General features: G+C 48.6%; 1 protein-coding gene across 9 annotated transcripts in view; it reads right to left on the bottom strand.

Annotated features, from left to right (window-relative positions):
* The window catches only part of LOC134948811 (H(+)/Cl(-) exchange transporter 5-like), a 389251-nt gene that overhangs the window by 202514 nt on the left and 163851 nt on the right, over positions 1-22886 (bottom strand). For all 9 annotated transcript variants that reach the window (XM_063937054.1, XM_063937053.1, XM_063937050.1 and 6 more), the window contains one exon: positions 4457-4644. In XM_063937054.1, coding sequence (XP_063793124.1) covers positions 4457-4644 — 188 coding nt within the window. The remainder of the gene's footprint in view (positions 1-4456; positions 4645-22886) is intronic.

Genomic DNA, 22886 nt, shown 5'->3' with positions numbered 1-22886 from the left:
GACTGGTACACCCACGGTGTCACTAGAGCGTCCACAGCTATCGCCTGAGGGTCCCTTGACCTGGCGCAATATCTTTTTAGCTTTTTGTTGAGGCGGGAAGCCATCATGTCCACCTGTGGCAGTTCCCAACGGTTTACAATCAGCTGGAAGACTTCTGGATGAAGTCCCCACTCTCCCAGGTGGAGGTCGTGCCTGCTGAGGAAGTCTGCTTCCCAGTTGTCCACTCCCGGAATGAACACTGCTGACAGTGCTAGCACGTGATTCTCCGCCCATCGAAGAATCATTGTGGCTTCTGCCATTGCCACCCTGCTTCTTGTGCCGCCCTGGCGGTTTACATGGGCGACCGCTGTGATGTTGTCTGACTGAATCAGAACCGGTTAGTTTTGAAGCAGGGGTTCTGCTTGACTCAGGGCGTTGTAAATGGCCCTTAGTTCCAGAATATTTATGTGTAGGGAAGTTTCCTGACTCGACCATTGTCCTTGGAAGTTTCTTCCCTGGGTGACTGCCCCCCAACCTCGGAGGCTTGCATCCGTGGTCACCAGGACCCAGTCCTGTATGCCGAATCTGCGGCCTTCGAGCAGATGAGCACTCTGCAGCCACCACAGCAGAGACACCCTGGCCCTCGGGGACAGGGTGATTAACCGATGCATCTGGAGATGCGATCCGGACCACTTGTCCAACAGATACCACTGGAAGGTCCTTGCATGGAACCTGCCGAAGGGAATTGCTTCGTAAGAAGCTACCATCTTTCCCAGGACTCGCGTGCAGTGATGCACAGACACCTGCTTTGGTTTCAGGAGGTCCCTGACCAGAGATGATAATTCCTGGGCCTTCTCCTCCGGGAGAAAGATCTTCTTCTGTTCTGTGTCCAGAATCATGCCCAAGAACAGCAGCCGCGTCGCAGGAATCAGCTGCGACTTTGGGATATTCAGAATCCAGCCGTGCTGATGCAGCACTTCCTGAGATAGTGCTACGCTGACTAGCAACTGCTCTTTGGACCTCGCCTTTATAAGGAGATCGTCCAAGTACGGAATAATCATGACTCCCTTCTTTCGGAGGAGCATCATCATTTCGGCCATTACCTTGGTAAATACCCGCGGTGCCGTGGACAGACCAAACGGCAACGTCTGGAATTGGTAATGACAGTCCTGTACCACAAACCTGAGGTACTCCTGGTGGGGTGGATAAATGGGGACATGCAGGTAAGCATCCTTGATGTCCAATGACACCATAAAATCCCTCTCTTCCAGGCTTGCAATAACCGCCCTGAGCGATTCCATCTTGAACTTGAACTTTTTTATATAAATGTTCAAGGATTTCAAATTTAGAATGGGTCTCACCGAACCGTCTGGTTTTGGTACCACAAACATTGTGGAATAGTAACCCCGTCCCTGTTGAAGGAAGGGTACCTTGATTATCACCTGCTGAAGATACAGCTTGTGAATTGCCGCCAGTACTACCTCCCTTTCTCTGAGGGCAGCAGGCAAGGTTGATTTGAGGTAACGGCGAGGGGGAGTCGCCTCGAACTCCAGCTTGTATCCCTGTGATACTACTTGCAGAACCCAGGGATCCACCTGTGAGCGAGCCCACTGGTCGCTGAAGTTCCGGAGACGCGCCCCCACCGCACCTGGCTCCACCTGTGGAGCCCCAGCGTCATGCGGTGGACTCAGAGGAAGCAGGGGAAGATTTTTGATCCTGGGAACTGGCTGTCTGGTGCAGCTTTTTCCCTCTTCCCTTGCCTCTGGGCAGAAAGGAAGCGCCTTTGACCCGCTTGCTTTTCTGAGGCCGAAAGGACTGTACCTGATAATACGGTGCTTTCTTAGGCTGTGAGGGAACCTGAGGTAGAAATGTTGACTTCCCAGCTGTTGCTGTGGATACGAGGTCCGAGAGACCATCCCCAAACAATTCCTCACCCTTATAAGGCAGAACTTCCATGTGCCTTTTAGAATCAGCATCACCTGTCCACTGCCTGGTCCATAATACCCTCCTGGCAGAAATGGACATTGCATTAATTCTGGATGCCAGCCGGCAAATATCCCTCTGTGCATCCCTCATATATAAGACGACGTCTTTAATATGCTCTATGGTTAGCAAAATAGTATCCCTGTCGAGGGTATCAATATTATCTGACGGGGTATCAGACCACGCTGCAGCAGCACTACACATCCATGCTGAGGCAATTGCAGGTCTCAGTATAGTACCTGAGTGTGTATATACAGACTTCAGGATCGCCTCCTGCTTTCTATCAGCAGGCTCCTTCAAGGCGGCCGTATCCTGAGACGGCAGTGCCACCTTTTTTGACAAACGTGTGAGCGCCTTATCCACCCTAGGGGATATCTCCCAACGTGACCTATCCTCTGGAGGGAAAGGGTACGCCATCAGTAACTTTTTAGAAATTACCAGTTTCTTATCGGGGGAAGCCCACGCTTCTTCACACACTTCATTCAACTCATCTGATGGGGGGAAAAACACTGGCTGCTTTTTCTCCCCAAACATAATACCCTTTTTAGTGGTACTTGGGTTAATGTCAGAAATGTGTAACACATTTTTCATTGCCGTAATCATGCAACGGATGCCCCTAGTGGATTGTATATATGTCTCATCCTCGTCGACACTGGAGTCAGACTCCGTGTCGACATCTGTGTCTGCCATCTGAGGTAGCGGGCGTTTTAGAGCCCCTAATGGCCTTTGAGACGCCTGGGCAGGCGCGGGCTGAGAAGCCGGCTGTCCCACGGCTGTTACGTCATCCAGCCTTTTATGTATGGAGTTGACACTGTCGGTTAATACCTTCCACATATCCACCCACTCTGGTGTCGGCCCCGCAGGGGGTGACATCACATTTATCGGCACCTGCTCCGCCTCCACATAAGCCTCCTCATCAAACATGTCGACACAGCCGTACCGACACACCGCACACACACAGGGAATGCTCTGACTGAGGACAGGACCCCACAAAGTCCTTTGGGGAGACAGAGAGAGAGTATGCCAGCACACACCACAGCGCTATTTAATCAGGGATTTACACTAACATAAAGTGATTTATCCCTATAGCTGCTTTTCATATACAGTTTTGCGCCTAAATTTAGTGCCCCCCCTCTCTTTTTTACCCTTTGAGCCTGGAAACTGCAGGGGAGAGCCTGGGGAGCTGTCTTCCAGCGGAGCTGTTAAGAGGAAATGGCGCCAGTGTGCTGAGGGAGATAGCCCCGCCCCTTTTTCGGCGGACTTCTCCCGCTCTTATATTTATATTATGGCAGGGGATTTTTGCACACATATATAGCTTATTAGGCTATATTATGTGCCATTTGCCAATGTAAGGTACTCTAATTGCAGCCCAGGGCGCCCCCCCCCCAGCGCCCTGCACCCATCAGTGCCCGGAGTATGTGGTGTGCATAGGGAGCAATGGCGCACAGCTGCAGTGCTGTGCGCTACCTTAATGAAGACCGAAGTCTTCAGCCGCCGATTTTCAGGATGTTCTTCTTGCTTCTGGCTCTGTAAGGGGGACGGTGGCGCGGCTCCGGGACCAGACGACCGAGGCTGGGCCTGTGTTCGATCCCTCTGGAGCTAATGGTGTCCAGTAGCCTAAGAAGCCCAAGCTAGCTGGAAGCAGGTAGGTTCGCTTCTCTCCCCTTAGTCCCTCGTAGCAGTGAGTCTGTTGCCAGCAGATCTCACTGAAAATAATAAACCTAACAAATACTTTCTTTACTAGAAGCTCAGGAGAGCCCCTAGTGTGCAACCAGCTCGGGCCGGGCACAGATTCTAACTGAGGTCTGGAGGAGGGGCATAGAGGGAGGAGCCAGTGCACACCAGATAGTACCTAATCTTTCTTTTAGAGTGCCCAGTCTCCTGCGGAGCCCGCTATTCCCCATGGTCCTTACGGAGTACCCAGCATCCACTAGGACGTCAGAGAAATGTAAAACCACAATGAAATACAGCAAACTAAAGTAACTGCATTTAAAAAGGTGCAATCACACATATATAATTTTTCCACTTGAGTGCAATGTCATACAGGTTGAGTATCCCATATCCAAAATGCTTGGAACCAGAAGTATTTTGGATATCAGATTTTTCCGTATTTTGGAATAATTGCATACCATAATGAGATATCATGGTGATGGGACCCAAGTCTAAGCACAGAATGCAATTATGTTTCATATACACCTTATACACACACAGCCTGAAGGTCATTTAATACAATATTTTTAATAACTTTGTGTATTAAACAAAGTTTGTGTACATTGAGCCATCAGAAAACAAAAAGTTTCACTATTTCAGTCTCACTCGAAAAATTCTGTATTTCGGAATATTTGGATATGGGATGCTCAACCTGTATTAAGAATGATCTGTGTAATAGAAAAGTCTTATCTGGTCTCATCTGACCCACAGACTACCAGTTGTATAACCTTATGAAGCCAATATCCCTACAGAGTAATCTCAGGAGCTTCAGTGAATGCCTTACCTCAGTTTGGCCAGTTATTAGTTGAGACCAGCTTCTCCACTCTGGACAATTATTTCGGTCCTCAAACGTCACATTATTAGACTTCCAACAGCACTGCTCATGGTTAAACCAAAACCACGGTACACAAAAACCTTCCTTTAGGTCTGTCATCCAGTGAGAGGAAATGTCAATCAGGCCAGCTATGGCACCTGCAGATAGAAGATACCACACGGTCCATCACAGAATTTCTGTGACATGCTGTATATGTCATTATATCTGCAGTTCCAAGTTCATTGTACTACACTATGGATAACTATTATATAATGTATATTACATAGGATCTAATGCCCTGACCTGTTCTTGGAATTGTGAAGGGTTAAATCAAGATCTAGTACTATTGGTGCTTGGAATAAATAAGAATTTACTCACCGGTAATTCTATTTCTCGTAGTCCGTAGTGGATGCTGGGGACTCCGTAAGGACCATGGGGAATAGACGGCTCCGCAGGAGACTGGGCACACTAAAAGAAAGATTTGGTACTACCTGGTGTGCACTGGCTCCTCCCTCTATGCCCCTCCTCCAGACCTCAGTTAGGATACTGTGCCCGGAAGAGCTGACACAATAAGGAAGGATTTTGAATCCCGGGTAAGACTCATACCAGCCACACCAATCACACTGTATAACTCGTGATATTTAACCCAGTTAACAGTATGAAATACAACTGAGCCTCTCAACAGATGGCTCAACAATAACCCTTTAGTTAGGCAATAACTATATACAAGTACTGCAGACAATCCGCACTTGGGATGGGCGCCCAGCATCCACTACGGACTACGAGAAATAGAATTACCGGTGAGTAAATTCTTATTTTCTCTGACGTCCTAGTGGATGCTGGGGACTCCGTAAGGACCATGGGGATTATACCAAAGCTCCCAAACGGGCGGGAGAGTGCGGATGACTCTGCAGCACCGAATGAGAGAACTCAAGGTCCTCCTCAGCCAGGGTATCAAATTTGTAGAATTTAGCAAACGTGTTTGCCCCTGACCAAGTAGCAGCTCGGCAAAGTTGTAAAGCCGAGACCCCTCGGGCAGCCACCCAAGATGAGCCCACCTTCCTCGTGGAATGGGCTTTCACTGATTTAGGATGCGGCAATCCAGCCGCAGAATGCGCCAGCTGAATTGTGCTACAAATCCAGCGAGCAATAGTCTGCTTTGAAGCAGGAGCACCTATTTTGTTGGGTGCATACAGGATAAAAAGCGAGTCAGTTTTCCTGACTCCAGCCGTCCTGGAAACATACATTTTCAAGGCCCTGACTACGTCCAGTAACTTGGAATCCTCCAAGTCCTTAGTAGCCGCAGGCACCACAATAGGTTGGTTCAAGTGAAAAGCTGATACCACCTTAGGGAGAAACTGGGGACGAGTCCTCAATTCTGCCCTATCCATATGGAAAATCAGATAAGGGCTTTTACATGACAAAGCCGCCAATTCTGACACACGCCTGGCCGAAGCCAAGGCCAATAACATGACCACTTTCCACGTGAGATATTTGAGATCCACGGTTTTAAGTGGTTCAAACCAATGTGATTTTAGGAAACTCAACACCACATTGAGATCCCAAGGTGCCACAGGAGGCACAAAAGGGGGCTGAATATGAAGCACTCCCTTTACAAAAGTCTGAACTTCAGGCAGTGAAGCCAGTTCTTTCTGGAAGAAAATCGACAGAGCCGAAATCTGGACCTTAATGGAACCCAATTTTAGGCCCATAGTCACTCCTGACTGTAGGAAGTGCAGAAAACGACCCAGCTGACATTCCTCTGTAGGGGCCTTCCTGGCCTCACACCACGCAACATATTTTCGCCAAATGCGGTGATAATGGTTTGCGGTTACTTCTTTCCTGGCTTTTATCAGCGTAGGAATGACTTCCTCCGGAATGCCCTTTTCCTTTAGGATCCGGAATTCAACCGCCATGCCGTCAAATGCAGCCGCGGTAAGTCTTGGAACAGACAGGGCCCCTGCTGTAGCAGATCCTGTCTGAGCGGTAGAGGCCATGGGTCCTCTGAGAACATTTCTTGAAGTTCCGGGTACCAAGCTCTTCTTGGCCAATCCGGAACCACGAGTATCGTTCTTACTCCTCGCCTTCTTATTATTCTCAGTACCTTTGGTATGAGGGGCAGAGGAGGGAACACATAGACCGACTGGTGCACCCACGGTGTCACTAGAGCGTCCACAGCTATCGCCTGAGGGTCCCTTGACCTGGCGCAATATCTCTTTAGCTTCTTGTTAAGGCGGGACGCCATCATGTCCACCTGTGGCCTTTCCCAGCGGTTTACCAACAGTAGGAAGACTTCTGGATGAAGTCCCCACTCTCCCGGGTGTAGGTCGTGTCTGCTGAGGAAGTCTGCTTCCCAGTTGTCCACTCCCGGAATGAACACTGCTGACAGTGCTAGTACGTGATTTTCCGCCCATCGGAGAATCCTTGTGGCTTCTGCCATGGCCACCCTGCTTCTTGTGCCGCCCTGTCGGTTTACATGGGCGACTGCCGTGATGTTGTCTGATTGAATCAGAATCGGCTGGTTTTGAAGCAGGGGCCTTGCCTGACTTAGGGCATTGTAAATGGCCCTCAGTTCCAGAATGTTTATGTGTAGGGACGACTCCTGACCTGACCAAAGTCCCTGGAAATTTTTTCCCTGTGTGACTGCGCCCCAGCCCCGAAGGCTGGCATCCGTGGTCACCAGGACCCAGTCCTGTATGCCGAATCTGCGGCACACTAGAAGATGAGCACTCTGCAGCCACCACAGTAGAGACACCCTGGTCTTTGGAGACAGGGTTATCAGTTGATGCATCTGAAGATGCGATCCCGACCACTTGTCCAAGAGGTCCCACTGGAAGGTCCTTGCATGGAACCTGCCGAATGGAATTGCTTCGTACGAAGCCACCATTTTTCCCAGGACTCGTGTGCAGTGATGCACCGATACCCGTTTTGGTTTTAGGAGGTCTCTGACTAGAGATGACAGCTCCTTGGCTTTCTCCTGCGGGAGAAACACTTTTTTCTGTTCTGTGTCCAGAATCATCCCCAGGAACAGTAAGCGTGTGGAAGGAACCAGTTGTGACTTTGGAATGTTTAGAATCCAGCCATGCTGTTGTAGCACTTCCCGAGATAGTGCTACTCCGACCAGTAACTGCTCCCTGGACCTCGCCTTTATTAGGAGATCGTCCAAGTACGGGATAATTAAAACTCCCTTTTTTCGAAGGAGTATCATCATTTCTGCCATTACCTTGGTAAACACCCTCGGTGCCGTGGACAGTCCAAACGGTAGTGTCTGGAATTGGTAATGGCAATCCTGTACCACAAATCTGAGGTACTCCTGGTGAGGAAGGTAAATTGGGACATGCAGGTAAGCATCCTTGATGTCCAGGGATACCATGTAATCCCCCTCGTCCAGGCTTGCAATAACCGCCCTGAGCGATTCCATCTTGAACTTTGATTTTTTTTTTATGTATGTGTTTAAGGATTTCAAATTTAAAATGGGTCTCACCGAACCGTCCGGTTTCGGTACCACAAACAGTGTGGAATAGTAACCCCGTCCTTGTTGAAGTAGGGGTACTTTGACTATCACCTGCTGGGAATACAGCTTGTGAATTGCCTCTAGTACAGCCTCCCTGCTCGAGGGAATTGTCGGTAAGGCCGATTTGAGGAAACGGCGGGGGGGAGTCGCCTCGAAATCCAGCTTGTACCCCTGAGATACTACTTGAAGGATCCAGGGATCCACCTGTGAGCGAACCCACTGATCGCTGAAATTTTTGAGGCGGCCCCCCACCGTACCTGGCTCCGCCTGTGAAGCCCCACCGTCATGCGGCGGATTTGGAAGAAGCGGGGGAGGACTTTTGTTCCTGGGAACCTGCTGCGTGGTGCAGCTTTTTTCCCCTTCCTCTGCCTCTAGACCAGGCATTCCCAAACTCGGTCCTCAAGGCACACTAACAGTGCAGGTTTTAGTGATATCCAGGCTTCCGCACAGGTGACTTAATTAGTAGCTCAGTTATGATTTAACCATCTGTGCTGCAGCCTGGATATCACTAAAACCTGCACTGTTGGTGTGCCTTGAGGACCGCAGTTGGGAATGCCTGCTCTAGACAGAAAGGACCCGCCTTTTCCCCGCCTGTTTTTCTGGGGTCAAAAGGACTGCACCTGATAGTACGGCGCTTTCTTAGGCTGTGAGGGGACATGGGGTAAAAATGCTGACTTCCCAGCTGTTGCTGTGGAAACAAGGTCTGAGAGACCATCCCCGAATAACTCCTCACCCTTATAAGGCAAAACTTCCATGTGCCTTTTAGAATCTGCATTCCCTGTCCACTGCCGAGTCCATAAACCTCTCCTAGCAGAAATGGACAATGCACTTATTCTAGATGCCAGCCGGCAGATCTCCCTCTGTGCATCTCTCATGTACAAGACTGAGTCTTTTATATGCTCTACGGTTAGCAATATAGTGTCCCTGTCCAGGGTGTCAATATTTTCTGACAGGGAATCTGACCAAGCAGCAGCAGCACTGCACATCCACGCTGAAGCAATAGCTGGTCTCAGTATAACACCAGTGTGTGTATATATAGACTTTAGGATAGCCTCCTGCTTTCTATCAGCAGGTTCCTTTAGGGCGGCCGTATCCGGAGACGGTAGTGCCACCTTTTCGCTACCTTGGTGAAGACTGAAGTCTTCTGCCGCCGATTTTCCGGACCATCTTCTTGCTTCTGGCTCTGTAAGGGGGACGGCGGCGCGGCTCCGGGAACGAACACCAAGGACGGGTCCTGCGGTCGATCCCTCTGGAGCTAATGGTGTCCAGTAGCCTAAGAAGCCCAAGCTAGCTGCAAGCAGGTAGGTTCGCTTCTTCTCCCCTTAGTCCCTCGTTGCAGTGAGCCTGTTGCCAGCAGGTCTCACTGTAAAATAAAAAACCTAATATATACTTTCTTTCTAGGAGCTCAGGAGAGCCCCTAGTGTGCATCCAGCTCGGCCGGGCACAGAAATCTAACTGAGGTCTGGAGGAGGGGCATAGAGGGACGAGCCAGTGCACACCAGGTAGTACCAAATCTTTCTTTTAGTGTGCCCAGTCTCCTGCGGAGCCGTCTATTCCCCTTGGTCCTTACGGAGTCCCCAGCATCCACTAGGACGTCAGAGAAAATAACAGTTCCTCATGAAGGGGCAGCCACTTCTGCGTAAACAGCCGCTGCATACTGATAGGCAGAGAAACGAGTCAAGGCCTCGCCCGAGTGTAGAAGCAGTACACGGTAACAGCAGATTAGCTCCAACACACCAGGTCCCTAGACTGGCAGGACCAAAAGCCGCTACGATTTCATTGTGCAGCACAAATCAGCCCTGTGAGTCAGCCCACCAGCCTAAATTGCCTCGATGCAATACCGGTGCCTACAAAGTGTATACCACAGACCAGACCAGCCCAGCCAGACAGCTACCATCTGGCAGATCTGAAGCTCCAGTGCCGGTGATCTGCTGCGATTATTCAAATTCTCTTTGAGGAGCTACATTATCTATTCTATCAACCATAAAAAAAAAAAAAAAAACTGGGGTGAAAAGATGGGGCATTTCCCCTCTAGTGATACACATAAGGCTTTATAAGTGCTGCACTAATCCTTTGGCTGTAAAGGAATGAATCAGAACTGCCTAAATGACCAACATTCTTTAGGAATAATTATATTAATCTGCATGCTTAATGCTATACTGACTGAGAACATGGACTGTTACTATTTGCATTCTGTTGCTTGAATTGCAAAAGAAGCTATGCTAACACTGGAAAAATACTTTTTGCTTTTAAGATATTTTATTACTCCTTTCTGGCTTAAGTTGGCCATACACTTGTCTGATACGGCCACTTGTCACCTTATTCCCACGGATCAGGCCGAGAAATCGGGTGAAAAGTGTCCAAATCGGATGTGTTTGACATCCGATCCGATGAGCGGTCCTGTGCGCATCGGATCGGAGTCAGAGATTGGATGTGCTGCACTTCCGACCACCAACACGGGGCACGCTCCGGCAGCGGGGAACGGAACTGCATGTAATATGTCACATGTAAAAGGACCGCATGCGATCCAAGCTCCCGGGCAGCTCAAGGAGCATTGGCTACGATTTCTCCCGTAGGAGAAATCGCAGTAATGTATGGTGGCCTTTAGATTTATACGCTGTGTATTATATAGGTTTTGATCATTTTAATTGTTTTTCATGTCTGTTGAATAATTGTAGGTAAAACACTGTGAATGATTGTTGTTTATTAATGTGATATATACTTTTGAATAAATATCCGTATGTTAATGGACAGCGCGTCTCTTTGGTTGTTTTGAGAATACATTTGTTGGAGGGTCAGCACATCATTTCGGAGAGCTGCAGTCCATGGGGGTGATTCAGAGGCGATCGCTACAACGGCAGGAATTGCACCCTGAAGGCGTTTGTGGAGTAAGCATCTAACTGGTGTGATCGCCTCTGTCTGACTGACAAGTAGAGGTGGATGCGGGCGGGAGGTGGTGTGCCAACAGCGACTTGGAACATGGGTGGTAGGCAGGGAGCTACTTGGCAGTTGCGAAAGCATCGCCGCCGTGCAATGCTTTCACACCCATGCGGGGAAAGGGGGGGGCAGAGCCTGACATGCGGGGCGGACTAGCTGTGCTAAATTTAGCACATCTACGATCAGCTCTGAATCACCCCCTATATCAGCGGGTATTTTATGTGCAGAAGTTGACACAGCCCAGTTAGCACTTTCTTATTTGCTTTTTGGTTACTACACTATGGCCCTGATTCAGAGATGGACGCTATGGCACAGTCACTGTGCAATAATATGCTAATGCCACAGAAGAAGCCTTGTGTAAATACATGCCTCCTGCCGACTTCACTGATATGCTGCAGCATCCGAAGACGCAGTGTCATATCATCTGCACGATCACTGGTCATCTCAGTAACACTCAGGTTACTCAGGATGGCCCGTGTTTCCAATGCTGCCAGGGCCAGTGACTATGGAACCTCATCAAATGTCAAAAAGCTTAGAAAATCACTAAAACCTCCCTGTGTGAAAATACGCACAGTTCATTTATGATTAGTTAAAGATGTCACAGTATCCTGATCATAAATGTGTACAAGTGGGTGTTCAAATGTCCTAATAATGGTTAGAAGTAATGCAGAGAAATCCGACCAAAGTCTTCTCGACACCAGACAAGTAAAAAGTAAATCAACACAATAAATAGTGTGATACTGAGGTGGTGGTGGTGGTGGTATTACTATTATCCTTTATTTATATGGTGCCACAAGGGATTTGCAGCGCCCAATTACAGAGTACATAAACAAAATAATCAAATCAGGAAAATTAGGATTTTAATACCGACCGGTAAATCCTTTTCTCTTAGTCCGTAGAGGATGCTGGGGTCATCATAAGAACCATGGGGTATAGACGGGATCCGCAGGAGACATTGGCACTTTAAGACTTTTAAAGGGTGTGAACTGGCTCCTCCCTCTATGCCACCTCCTCCAGACTCCAGTTATAGGAACTGTGCCCAGGAAGACGGACATTTCAAGGAAAGGAATTATTGTTAAACTAAGGTGAGATACACACCAGCTCACACCTCAAAAATACCGTACAACATGGCATTCAACAGAACTCTAGTCAACAGCATGAACAATGTCAGCAACAGGCTGAGTATAAACGTAACACAATCCGTGTGCAACCAGAACTAATGACTGCAGATACAGCACGCACTGGGACGGGCGCCCAGCATCCGCTACGGACTAAGAGAAAAGGATTTACCGGCAGGTATTAAAATCCTATTTTCTCATACGTCCTACAGGATGCTGGGGTCACCATAAGAACCATGGGGTTATACCAAAGCTCTAGAACGGGCGGGAGAGTGCGGATGACTCTGCAGCACCGATTGACCAAACTTGAGGACATCATCGGCCAGGGTATCAAACTTGTAAAACTTCGCAAAAGTGTTTGAACCCGACCAAGTAGCTGCTCGGCAAAGTTGTAACGCCAAGACCCCCCGGGCAGCCGCCCAGGACGCGCCTACCTTTCTGGTAGAATGGGCCTTCACCAATTTCGGTAACGGCAATCCAGCCGCAGAATGAGCCTGCTGAATCGTAGCACAGATCCAGTGTGCAATAGTCTGCTTGGAAGCAGGAGCCCCAATCTTGTTGGGATCATACAGGACAAACAGAGCATCCGTTTTCCTAATCTGAGCCGTCCTGGGGACATAAATTTTTAAAGCTCTGACCACATTGAGAGACTCCACTAAAGCGTCAGTAGCCACTGGCACCACAATAGGTTGGTTCATGTGGAACGATGAAACCACCATTGGCAGAATTTGTTGATGAGCCCTCAACTCTGCTCTATCTTCATAGAAGATCAAATAAGGGCTCTTGTGAGATAAAGCCGCTAACTCCGATACCTGCCTTGCGGATGCCAAGGCCAACAGCATGACCACTTTCCAAGTGACGAATTTCAACTCCACCTTCTGTAAAGGTTCAAACCAATGTGATTGAAGGAACTGTAACACCACGTTAAGATCCCATGGTGCCACTGGGGGCACAAATGGAGGTTGGATGTGCAACAAGGCTTACACGAAAGTCTGAACTTCTGGAAGGGAGGCCAATTGTTGTTGAAAGTAAACCGATAAGGCTGAAATTTGTACTTTATTTGAGCCCAACTTTAAGCCCGCATCCACACCTGCTTGTAGGAAATGGAGAAAACGTCCCAACTGAAATTCTTCCACAGAAGCCTTCTTGGATTCACACAAAGACACACATTTTCTCCAAATACGGTGGTAATGTTTAGACGTTACTCCTTTCCTAGCCTGAAGAAGTGTGGGAATGACTTCACTGGGAATACCCTTTCAGGCTAGGATCTGTTCTTCAACCGCCAAGCCGTCAAACGCAGCCGCGGTAAGTCTTGATACACTCACGGCCCCTGCTGTAACAGATCCTCTCTTAGAGGAAGAGGCCAGGGATCTCCTACGAGTAATTCCTGAAGATCTGGATACAAAGCCCTCCTTGGCCAGTCCGGAACAATGAGGATCGCGTGAACCTTTGTTCTTCTTATGATCTTTAGCACTTTTGGAATGAGAGGAAGCGGAGGGAATACATACACCGACTGAAACACCCATGGTGTCACAAGGGCGTCCACTGCTATTGCTTGAGGGTCCCTCGACCTGGGACAATATCTCTGAAGTTTCTTGTTGAGACGAGACGCCATCATGTCTATTTGAGGAATAACCCAAAGGCTTGTTACTTCTGTGAAGACCTCTTTATGAAGACCCCACTCCCCTGGATTGAGATTGTGTCTGCTGAGGAAGTCTGCTTCCCAGTTGTCCACTCCTGGAATGAAGATTGCTGACAGAGCGCTTGCATGTTTTTCCACCCCGCGGAGAACTTTTGTGGCTTCTGCCATCGCCGCTCTGCTCTTTGTTCCGCCCTGGCAGTTTATGCACGCTACTGCTGTTATATTGTCCGAATCAAGCCGGGCAGGTTGCACAGAAGATGTTCCGCTTGAAGAAGGCCGTTGTAAATGGATCTTAACTTCAGAACGTTTATGTGTAGACAAGTTTCCTGGCTTGACCATCTTCCCTGGAAGTTTTCCTCCTGTGTGACTGCTCCCCAGCCTCAGAGACTCGCATCCGTGGTTACTAGGATCCAGTACTGGATCCCGAACCTGCGCCCCTCTAGGAGGTGAGAGCTGTGTAGCCACCACAGGAGATTCTGGTCTTGGAAGACAGGATTATTCTTTGGTTCATGTGTAGGTGGGATCCGGACCACTTGTCCAACAGGTCCCACTGAAACACTCCGGCATGGAATCTGCCAAACTGAATGGCCTCGTAGGCCGCCACCATTTTCCCCAGCAACTGAGTGCATTGATGGACTGACACTCTTGCTGGTTTCAGAATTTGTTTGACCAGGTTCTGAATTTCCAGAGCCTTTTCCACTGGAAGAAAAACTCTCTGTAACTCTGTGTCCAGAATCATTCCCAGAAACGACAGCCGTCTCGTCGGCACAAACTGTGATTTCGGCAAGTTTAGGAGCCAACCATGTTGTTGCAGAACCGTCAGGGAGAGCGTAACGTTCTGCAGTAGCTGGTCCCTGGATCTCGCCTTTATCGGGAGATCGTCCAAGTACGGGATAATTGTGACTCCTTGCTTGCGCAGGAGAACCATCATTTCCGCCATTACTTTGGTGAAAACTCTCGGAGCCGTGGACAGACCAAACGGCAACGTCTGAAATTGGTAATGACAATCCTGAACTGCAAACCTCAGGTAAGCTTGATGCGGAGGATAAATGGGAACATGTAAGTAGGCATCCTTTATGTCTATCCACACCATAAAATGCCCTTCCTCCAGACTGGAGATCACCGCCCGGAGAGATTCCATCTTGAATTTGAATTTTCTTAGGTAGTGTCACAACTGAGGGCTGGGGACCGTGACTGGGAGCCTCAGTTGTAGGGGCTGACGGGTACTTACATTTAGGAGGAGCTATGTGACTCCTGGACATACGTATTGACAGCAGCAAAGAATGCCCGAGGGCGTGACCACGACAACTGGGAATTCCTTAAGTGCTTTTATTAAATAAAAAGTCAGATAACGTGCAAAAGAATAATATAAAGTCACACGTGATAATTAAGTTCACAATCGGTGAAGGCCAGTAACCTGGAATATGGAAGAAAGTCCTGTAAACAATAAATGAGGCTGGGGTTCACTGGAAGATGAGGAATGAAACTGGAGTACGCAGGAACTGAAGAATGAAGGATGATTACTGCAGAGCAAAAGTTCAAACACAGGAATCCAAAGTAGGCTGTAGGGGTTAACACTGGAGAGTCGGGTTACACAGGCAGAGTGTAATCACCAGGGAAGTCAGGCTGATCTGCAGAATGGAATTGCAGGAGAAAATCTGTAGTGAAGCTTGTATGCTGGAATCACAGATGACAATGAAAGCACTGACGATCTTTTGGGAGCTGGGACCGGATATTTATACCTGCTGCATAGCAGGGATTGGCTGAGCAATTATGACAAGGCTCCAGCACCGTGGATAGGAGGAATAATGTCATGTGACTGGAGTCTAACATGGCTGCGCCCATGAACAAACAAAGAAGGGGAATTAAGTACTATAGGGAAGGTGCAACACTTGCGATGTAGGCCGCAGTAGCAGAATAACATGCGCCCAGTGGCGCGCGGCGGTCAGCGAGACAGGAGTGGCAGCAGAGGCCCATGGAGGACGTACATCCAGAAGGAAAATGGTGTCTCAGTATCCGGATCGTGACAGGTAGAAATTGAGAGATTTCAGGTTCAGGATTGGTCTGACCGAACCGTCCGGCTTTGGGACCACGAACAGGCTCGAATAAAAGCCTTCTCCCTGTTGTGACGGGGGAACCTTGATAATGACCTGATTTTGACACAACTTTTGTATAGCGTCGCGCACAACCTCCCTTTTCGGAAGAGAAGCTGGTAAGGCCGATTTGAAAAATCGGTGAGGGGGTACGTCTTGAAACTCTAGTTTGTACCCCTGGGACACTATTTCTACAACCCATGGGTCCAGGTCCGAACAAACACAGAACTGCTGAAGAGTTTGAGAAGTGCCCCCACCGGTGTGGACTCCCGCAGAGGAGTCCCAGCGTCATGCGGTGGATTTGGTAGAAGCCGGGGAGGACTTCTGTTCCTGGGAACCTGCCACGGCCAGAGATCTTTTACCCTATCCCCTTCCTCTAGTAGCAAGGAAGGAAGAACCTCAGCCTTTCCTGTATTTATTGGGCCGAAAGGACTGCATCTGATAGTGGTGTGTTTTCTTTTATTGTGCAGGAACATAAGGTAGAAATGATGACTTACCCGCGGTAGCTGGAGATACCAAATCAGTGAGGCCGTCACCAAACAAGACACCACCTTTATACGGTAGAGACTCCATATTTTTCTTAGAGTCAGTATCAGAATTCCATTGATGAATCCACAATGCTCTCCTAGCTGAGACCGCCATGGCATTGGCCTTTGATCCCAAAAGGCCAATATCCCTTGCAGCTTCCTTTAGGTATGCTGCGGTGTCCTGGTATGACCTAGAGTCAAGAGAACGCTATCCCAATCTAGGGTATCTATATCAGATGACAAGTTATCTGCCCATTTTTCGATTGCACTACTCAACCACGCAGACGCAATGGCTGGCCTGAGCAGCGTACCTGTGGCGGCATAAATGAATTTCAATGTATTTTCCTGCATACGATCCGAAGGATCCTTAAGGGCTGCCGTGTCAGGGGACGGAAGAGCCACCTTTTTGGACAGCCGTGATAGAGCCTTGTCCACAACGGGGGGTGACTCCCACTTTTCCCTATCCCCAGAAGGAAACGGGTAAGCCACCAGAATCCTTTTGGGAATCTGAAACTTTTTGTCAGGACTTTCCCAAACCTTATCAAATAGAGTGTTCAGTTTCATGAGAGGGAGGAAACGTTACCTCAGGCTTCTTTCCCTTATACATACAGACCCTTTTGTCAGGAACAGTAGGGTCCTCCGAGATATGTAATATGTCTTTTATCGCCACAATCATGTACCGAATGCTCTTTGCCAATTTCGGATCTGGCATCACTATAGTCGACACTGGAGTCAGAGGCCGTGTCGGTATCCGTGTCTGCCAACTGGGCAAACGATCTTTTTTGTGACACCGAAGGGGTCTGGACTTGCAACAACACATCCGCCACAGATTTCTTCCATGCCTGGTTCTGAGACTCAGATTTATCTAATCTCTTATTAATAAGAGCCACATAAGCATTCAAAGCATACAACACATTTACCCAATCAGGAGTCAGCGGTGCCGACAGGGTCACTCCGACAGCCGTTTGTGTCCCCAACACAGTCTCCTCCTGGGAAGAGCACTCCGCCTCAGAGATACCGACACACGTGTACCCAATACTCACAGACACCCTGGGCATATAGGGGACAGACCCACAGTAAAGTCTGTCAGAGAGACAGAGGGAGCTTGCCAGCTCACAACCCAGCGCTTCACCAACGGTTATGTAACACTAAATAATGCCCCAGACCTGCAGCACTTTTATAATAACTATATATTGCACCAAAATTACTGTGCCCCCCCCCCGTTTTTCACCCTGATACTTATGCAGCAGTGTGAAGAAGGACCAGCATCTCTGCAGCCTGTGTAGAGAAAATGGCGCTGAGCTGTGTGAGCTGAGAGGACTAAGCTCCGCCCCTGCAATGGCGCGCTTCAGTCCCGCTTTTTTAAACTAAATATTTATACTGGCAGGGGTTAGGACAGTGCCTCTGCACCTATGTCCGCTCTTGCCAGTCTATTTAGAGGTTTACATGCTGCCCAGGGCGCCCGCCCCGCCCCCCCCCCCCCCCCCACAACGCACTGCACCATGTAGTGCTACTGTGTGTGGCAGCATGGTGCGCAGCGTGCGATCGCTGTGCGGTACCTCAGTAGCAGTCGCTGAAGTCTTCTTTGCTTCTTCTACTCACCTGTCTTCTGGCTCTGTAAGGGGGGTGATGGCCGGCTCTGGGAGCGAGCATCAAGGCGTACCTAGCGATAAAACTCTAAAGAGCTAATGGTGTACTGTAGCCAAGAAGCAGAGCCTTTAAACTCACTAGAAGTAGGTCATATTTCTCTCCTCTAAGTCCCACGAAGCAGGGAGACTGTTGCCAGCAGTTCTCCCTGAAAATAGAAAACCTAACATAAGTGTTTTCCGAGAAACTCAGTAGAGCTCCTCAGAGTGCATCCAGTCTCACTGGGCACAATTCTAAACTGGAGTCTGGAGGAGGGGCATAGAGGGAGGAGCCAGTTCACACCCCTTTAAAAGTCTAAAAGTGCCCATGTCTCCTGCGGATACTGTCTATACCCCATGGTTCTTATGGTGACCCCAGCATCCTCTAGGACGTATGAGAAATAGTGACTTGCATGTGAAGACAATATAGGACAAGTACAGGGTTTATAAACATAGCTACAGAAACAGACGACACTGACGTAAGTATCAGGGTGGCAGAAAACCGAGACTTTCGTGCAGTCGATGATGGTTTAAGTAAGAGAAGGATAAGCACATGCGGGTTTGGGGCACTGCTCATGAGAGTTTAGATTCTAAAAGGGATGGGGCAGACAGAACAGGGGTGACACAGATGGGGTTGATAGCACGCTTAGGGTTAAGTTTACTAAAGCTTCTAAAAATTAAAAGAGGTGATGTTGCCCATAGCAACCAGACTCTCACCTACTTTTATTTTTATAAGCTTTAGTAAATTTACCCCTTATGCACCAATGAAAAGAGACATGTGCTACCAACAGGACACAGCCACTGTAGGTAGGTAAGTTGTAAATGCTGATTTACTTACAGGACTAAAAGCAATACTTTAATACACTCAATACACTTTAAAATCGAGCCGCTGCGGCCGCTGTATGTAATCCTTAACCTACGTACTGTCACGATCTAGGTAACTCCTTATCAGTATTTACCTTCCAAATGCCTCCTGAGACTGTACCAGTGTTCCAAGCCTGGATTCCATCTGCACTGTCTGTGTGCAGCACGCTGCATCTCATTGTCTCAAATCTCTTTACTGTGATTCTGGCAGCTTCATGGTTAAAGCTCACATTCAAGTTACAAACAATCTTTCCCTCCAAAAGCTACCATGGGCGCAGCCATGTTTTCCTAATCACATGTTACCTTTTAGCCTATAAGCTGCACTCTGCTCTCAGCCTGATTACACAGCAGCTGCACTCTGGTCTCTGGTTAATCAGCCAGCCAATCCCTGCTTCCCAGCAGGTATAAATATCCTGTTCCTGGGGTGGAAAGATGTCAGTGCTTCAATTGTCTTCAGTAATACCAGTGTGCAGTTCTCCCATGGACTTTCTCTGCAGTACAGCCTGACTCCCTGGTGATTATACTCTGCAGTGTAACCCGACACTCCAGTGATTAACCCTCTATAGTCTACCCTGATTCACCTGTGTCTGAACTCCGGCTTCCCAGCAGCGATTCTCCAGCGATCCCCAGCATCACTTCATGCTTCACCTGTGCTTCTAAGTACAATAGTGAATTTCTATCTGCGAACCCCAGCTTCACTCAAAGCTTACCAACGATCCCAAAGTAACAATCGGTGTTCCGTCATCGATTCCAAATCACCATCGGTGTTCCGTCATCGATCCCAAGTATTTCTCTGAACTGTGTTTCCTATTACCAGTACCAAGTCATCAGTATTCCTCTGAACTGTGTTTAATAAAACCTTTGAACTTTCCCTTGTTGTCGTGGTCACGCCTTCGGGCATTTGTTCTAAAGGTTCCCTGCATGTCCAAAAACCCTGTACTGCCTCCCAGGTACACATATACGTCAGCCCCTACAACTGAGGCTTCACCCTGGTCAGCACCAGCCCTCAGTTGTGACAGTAAGCACTGACCTAATGGATCCGGCCGGAGACCAGGTCCAAGCGAACAGGCCGATGCAAGAACTTGCAGCCTGCCTTGAACGTCAGGAGACTGCACAGGGCCATGTGATCCGCTGTCTCCAGGACCTCTCCTCTCGGCTGGATAGAATACAAGTAACCCTCCGTGGTTCAGGGGCGTCCAGTGTGCCGACTGCAGTACCTTTGGTGGTATCCCCACCCACCATTCCCGTTTCTACTCCTTGTCTCCATTTACCGACACCTGCCAAGTTTGATGGTTCCCCAAAAGCCTGTCGGGGGTTTCCAAAATCAGTGTGAGATATATTTTGAGTTACAGCCTGGCAGTTTCCCAACTGACCGCACCAAGGTTGCTTACATCATCTCCCTCCTCAGTGGCTCTGCCCTCGATTGGGTATCACCTCTATGGGAGAAGTCTGATGCCCTGCTCTCTTCATATGCAGATTTCGTGGCAACCTTCAGGCGCATCTTTGAACCAGGTCGTGTGACCTCTGCCTCCTCTGATATCCTCCGGCTACGTCAGGGGACACGAACTGTCGGTAAATATCTGGTACAGTACCAGATCCTAGCGTCCGAACTTTCCTGGAATGATGATGCTCTTTACTCAGCCCAAGGAGGGGCGTCTGTGTCGACAGCCCTAGGAGGGGTATCCAATGTTCAAGCTCTAGTAGGGGCATATGAGTCTTCTCAAAAAGGAGTTTCTGATCTGTCAACCCCAGGAGGGGTGCTGGAGAAAACAACCCTGCGAGAGGTGTCTGATTCATCAACCCCAGGAGGGGTCACCAAAGTTTCAGTCCCAAGGGAAGTATCCAGAGCCAAGTTCCCAGATGGAAATTTTTGTGCTACAGATGCAGTTATGAACTCCTGTTTGCCGTCTTCAGAGAGCACCACCCTGTTGGCATCCAGCATGGACGAGGTCCAGGATGGTCTAACTGAACACTCGGATACCACTCATTCCGGTTTTAACCGGATTCTGACTCCTTCAGTTCCAGCTGATTCAACTGTCTTTAGACTCAATCCGGTTCCATCCGTCTGTCTGAAGATTCCTTCGGTTCCAGCCGATTCCGATATCTCTGGACCCAATCCGGTTCCATCCGTAGGTTCAAAGACTCCTTCGGTTCCAACCGATTCAACCGTCAATCTGAAGACTCCTCCGGTCCCAGCCGGTTCAAGCTTTTCTGAACCCTATCCGGTCCCATCCGTCTGTCCGGATCAGCCTCCTTCGGTTCCAGCCGATTCCAATACCTTCGGATCTAATCCGGTCCTATCCATCGGTCTAAAGTCTCAACCGGTTCAAGTTTGTCTGGACTTAATTTGGTCTCGTCCATAGGTCAGGTACAGTCTCCTCTGGTCCCAGCCAGTTCAAGTTCATCAGGATTCAATCTAGATCCTTCCATTTGTTCAGGTAAAGAACTTATAAGAAGTGTCCTGGGGCCACTCCTAAAGGAGGGGGTGCTGTCACGATCTAGGTAATTCCTTATCAGTATTTACCTTCCAAATGCCTCCTGAGACTGTCCCAGTGTTCCAAGCCTGGATTCCATCTGCACTGTCTGTGTGCAGCACGCTGCATCTCATTGTCTCAAATCTCTTTACTGTGATTCTGGCAGCTTCATGGTTAAAGCTCACATTCAAGTTACAAACAATCTTTCCCTCCAAAAGCTACCATGGGCGCAGCCATGTTTTCCTAATCACATGTTACCTTTTAGCCTATAAGCTGCACTCTGCTCTCAGCCTGATTACACAACAGCTGCACTCTGGTCTCTGGTTAATCAGTCAGCCAATCCCTGCTTCCCAGCAGGTATAAATATCCTGTTCCTGGGGTGGAAAGATGTCAGTGCTTCAATTGTCTTCAGTGATTCCAGTGTGCAGTTCTCCCATTGACTTTCTCTGCAGTACAGCCTGACTCCCTGGTGATTATACTCTGCAGTGTAACCCGACACTCCAGTGATTAACCCTCTACAGTCTACCCTGATTCACCTGTGTCTGAACTCCGGCTTCCCAGCAGCGATTCTCCAGCATCACTTCATGCTTCACCTGTGCTTCTAAGTACAATAGTGCATTTCTATCTGCGTACCCCAGCTTCACTCAAAGCTTACCAACGATCCCAAAGTAACCATCGGTGTTCCGTCATCAATTCCAAGTCACCATCGGTGTTCCGTCATCGATCCCAAGTATTTCTCTGAACTGTGATTCCTATTACCAGTACCAAGTCATCAGTATTCCTCTGAACTGTGTTTAATAAAACCTTTGAACTTTCCCTTGTTGTCGTGGTCACGCCTTCGGGCATTTGTTCTAAAGGTTCCCTGCATGTCCAAGAACCCTATACTGCCTCCCAGGTACACATATACCTCAGCCCCTACAACTGAGGCTTCTCCTTGGTCAGCACCAGCCCTCAGTTGTGACACGTACTTTTTACACAGTTAGCGTACAAAGGCCTGTACTGTGTACGCACTTTGCGTACACACGCCGCGATGGACGTACAAAGTACACGCAGTGCATACACACACACACCGACACGCTGAGAGCACAATGCGGCTACACGTGTTGCTGAAAGACGACACCAATTGTATTTCAAATGTTGGGATCCGATCCACCAACATATAATTGCTGAAAGGGGGTTACAACAGATATACAATCACAATAACAGAAAATAGGCTACAATCAATGGTACATACATTTGGTTTCGCCAGCGCCACACGGTCCGGTGCTCAGATCAATCAAGCAAGATGACCTTCAGAGAGAGATTACTGACCGGCTAGGCAGCTTTGCTTATTATACAGTTGGTCAAAACACAATACAATAGGGACTATATGCTCTTCTTCCATTGGTTCGGGGGTGGGACAAATCCTGTGCCCCGGGGATCATTGGTCAGCTCAAGCAGTGGGCGATGGCTAAGTCTTGAGATGTGATTTCTGTTGTTTGCATCCGAGTTCCCACCCCATGCCAGTTAAACCCATCACATTAATCATACATAAATTTGGTATTATTAATAACTCATTGTTGCAATATGTGACAATATTCTTATACCCACCAGATTACGGCTTATG

Source organism: Pseudophryne corroboree, chromosome 8 (assembly GCF_028390025.1).
Source record: "Pseudophryne corroboree isolate aPseCor3 chromosome 8, aPseCor3.hap2, whole genome shotgun sequence".
Taxonomy (NCBI): Eukaryota; Metazoa; Chordata; class Amphibia; order Anura; family Myobatrachidae; genus Pseudophryne; species Pseudophryne corroboree.
This window is presented reverse-complemented; position numbering and strand designations above follow the sequence as displayed.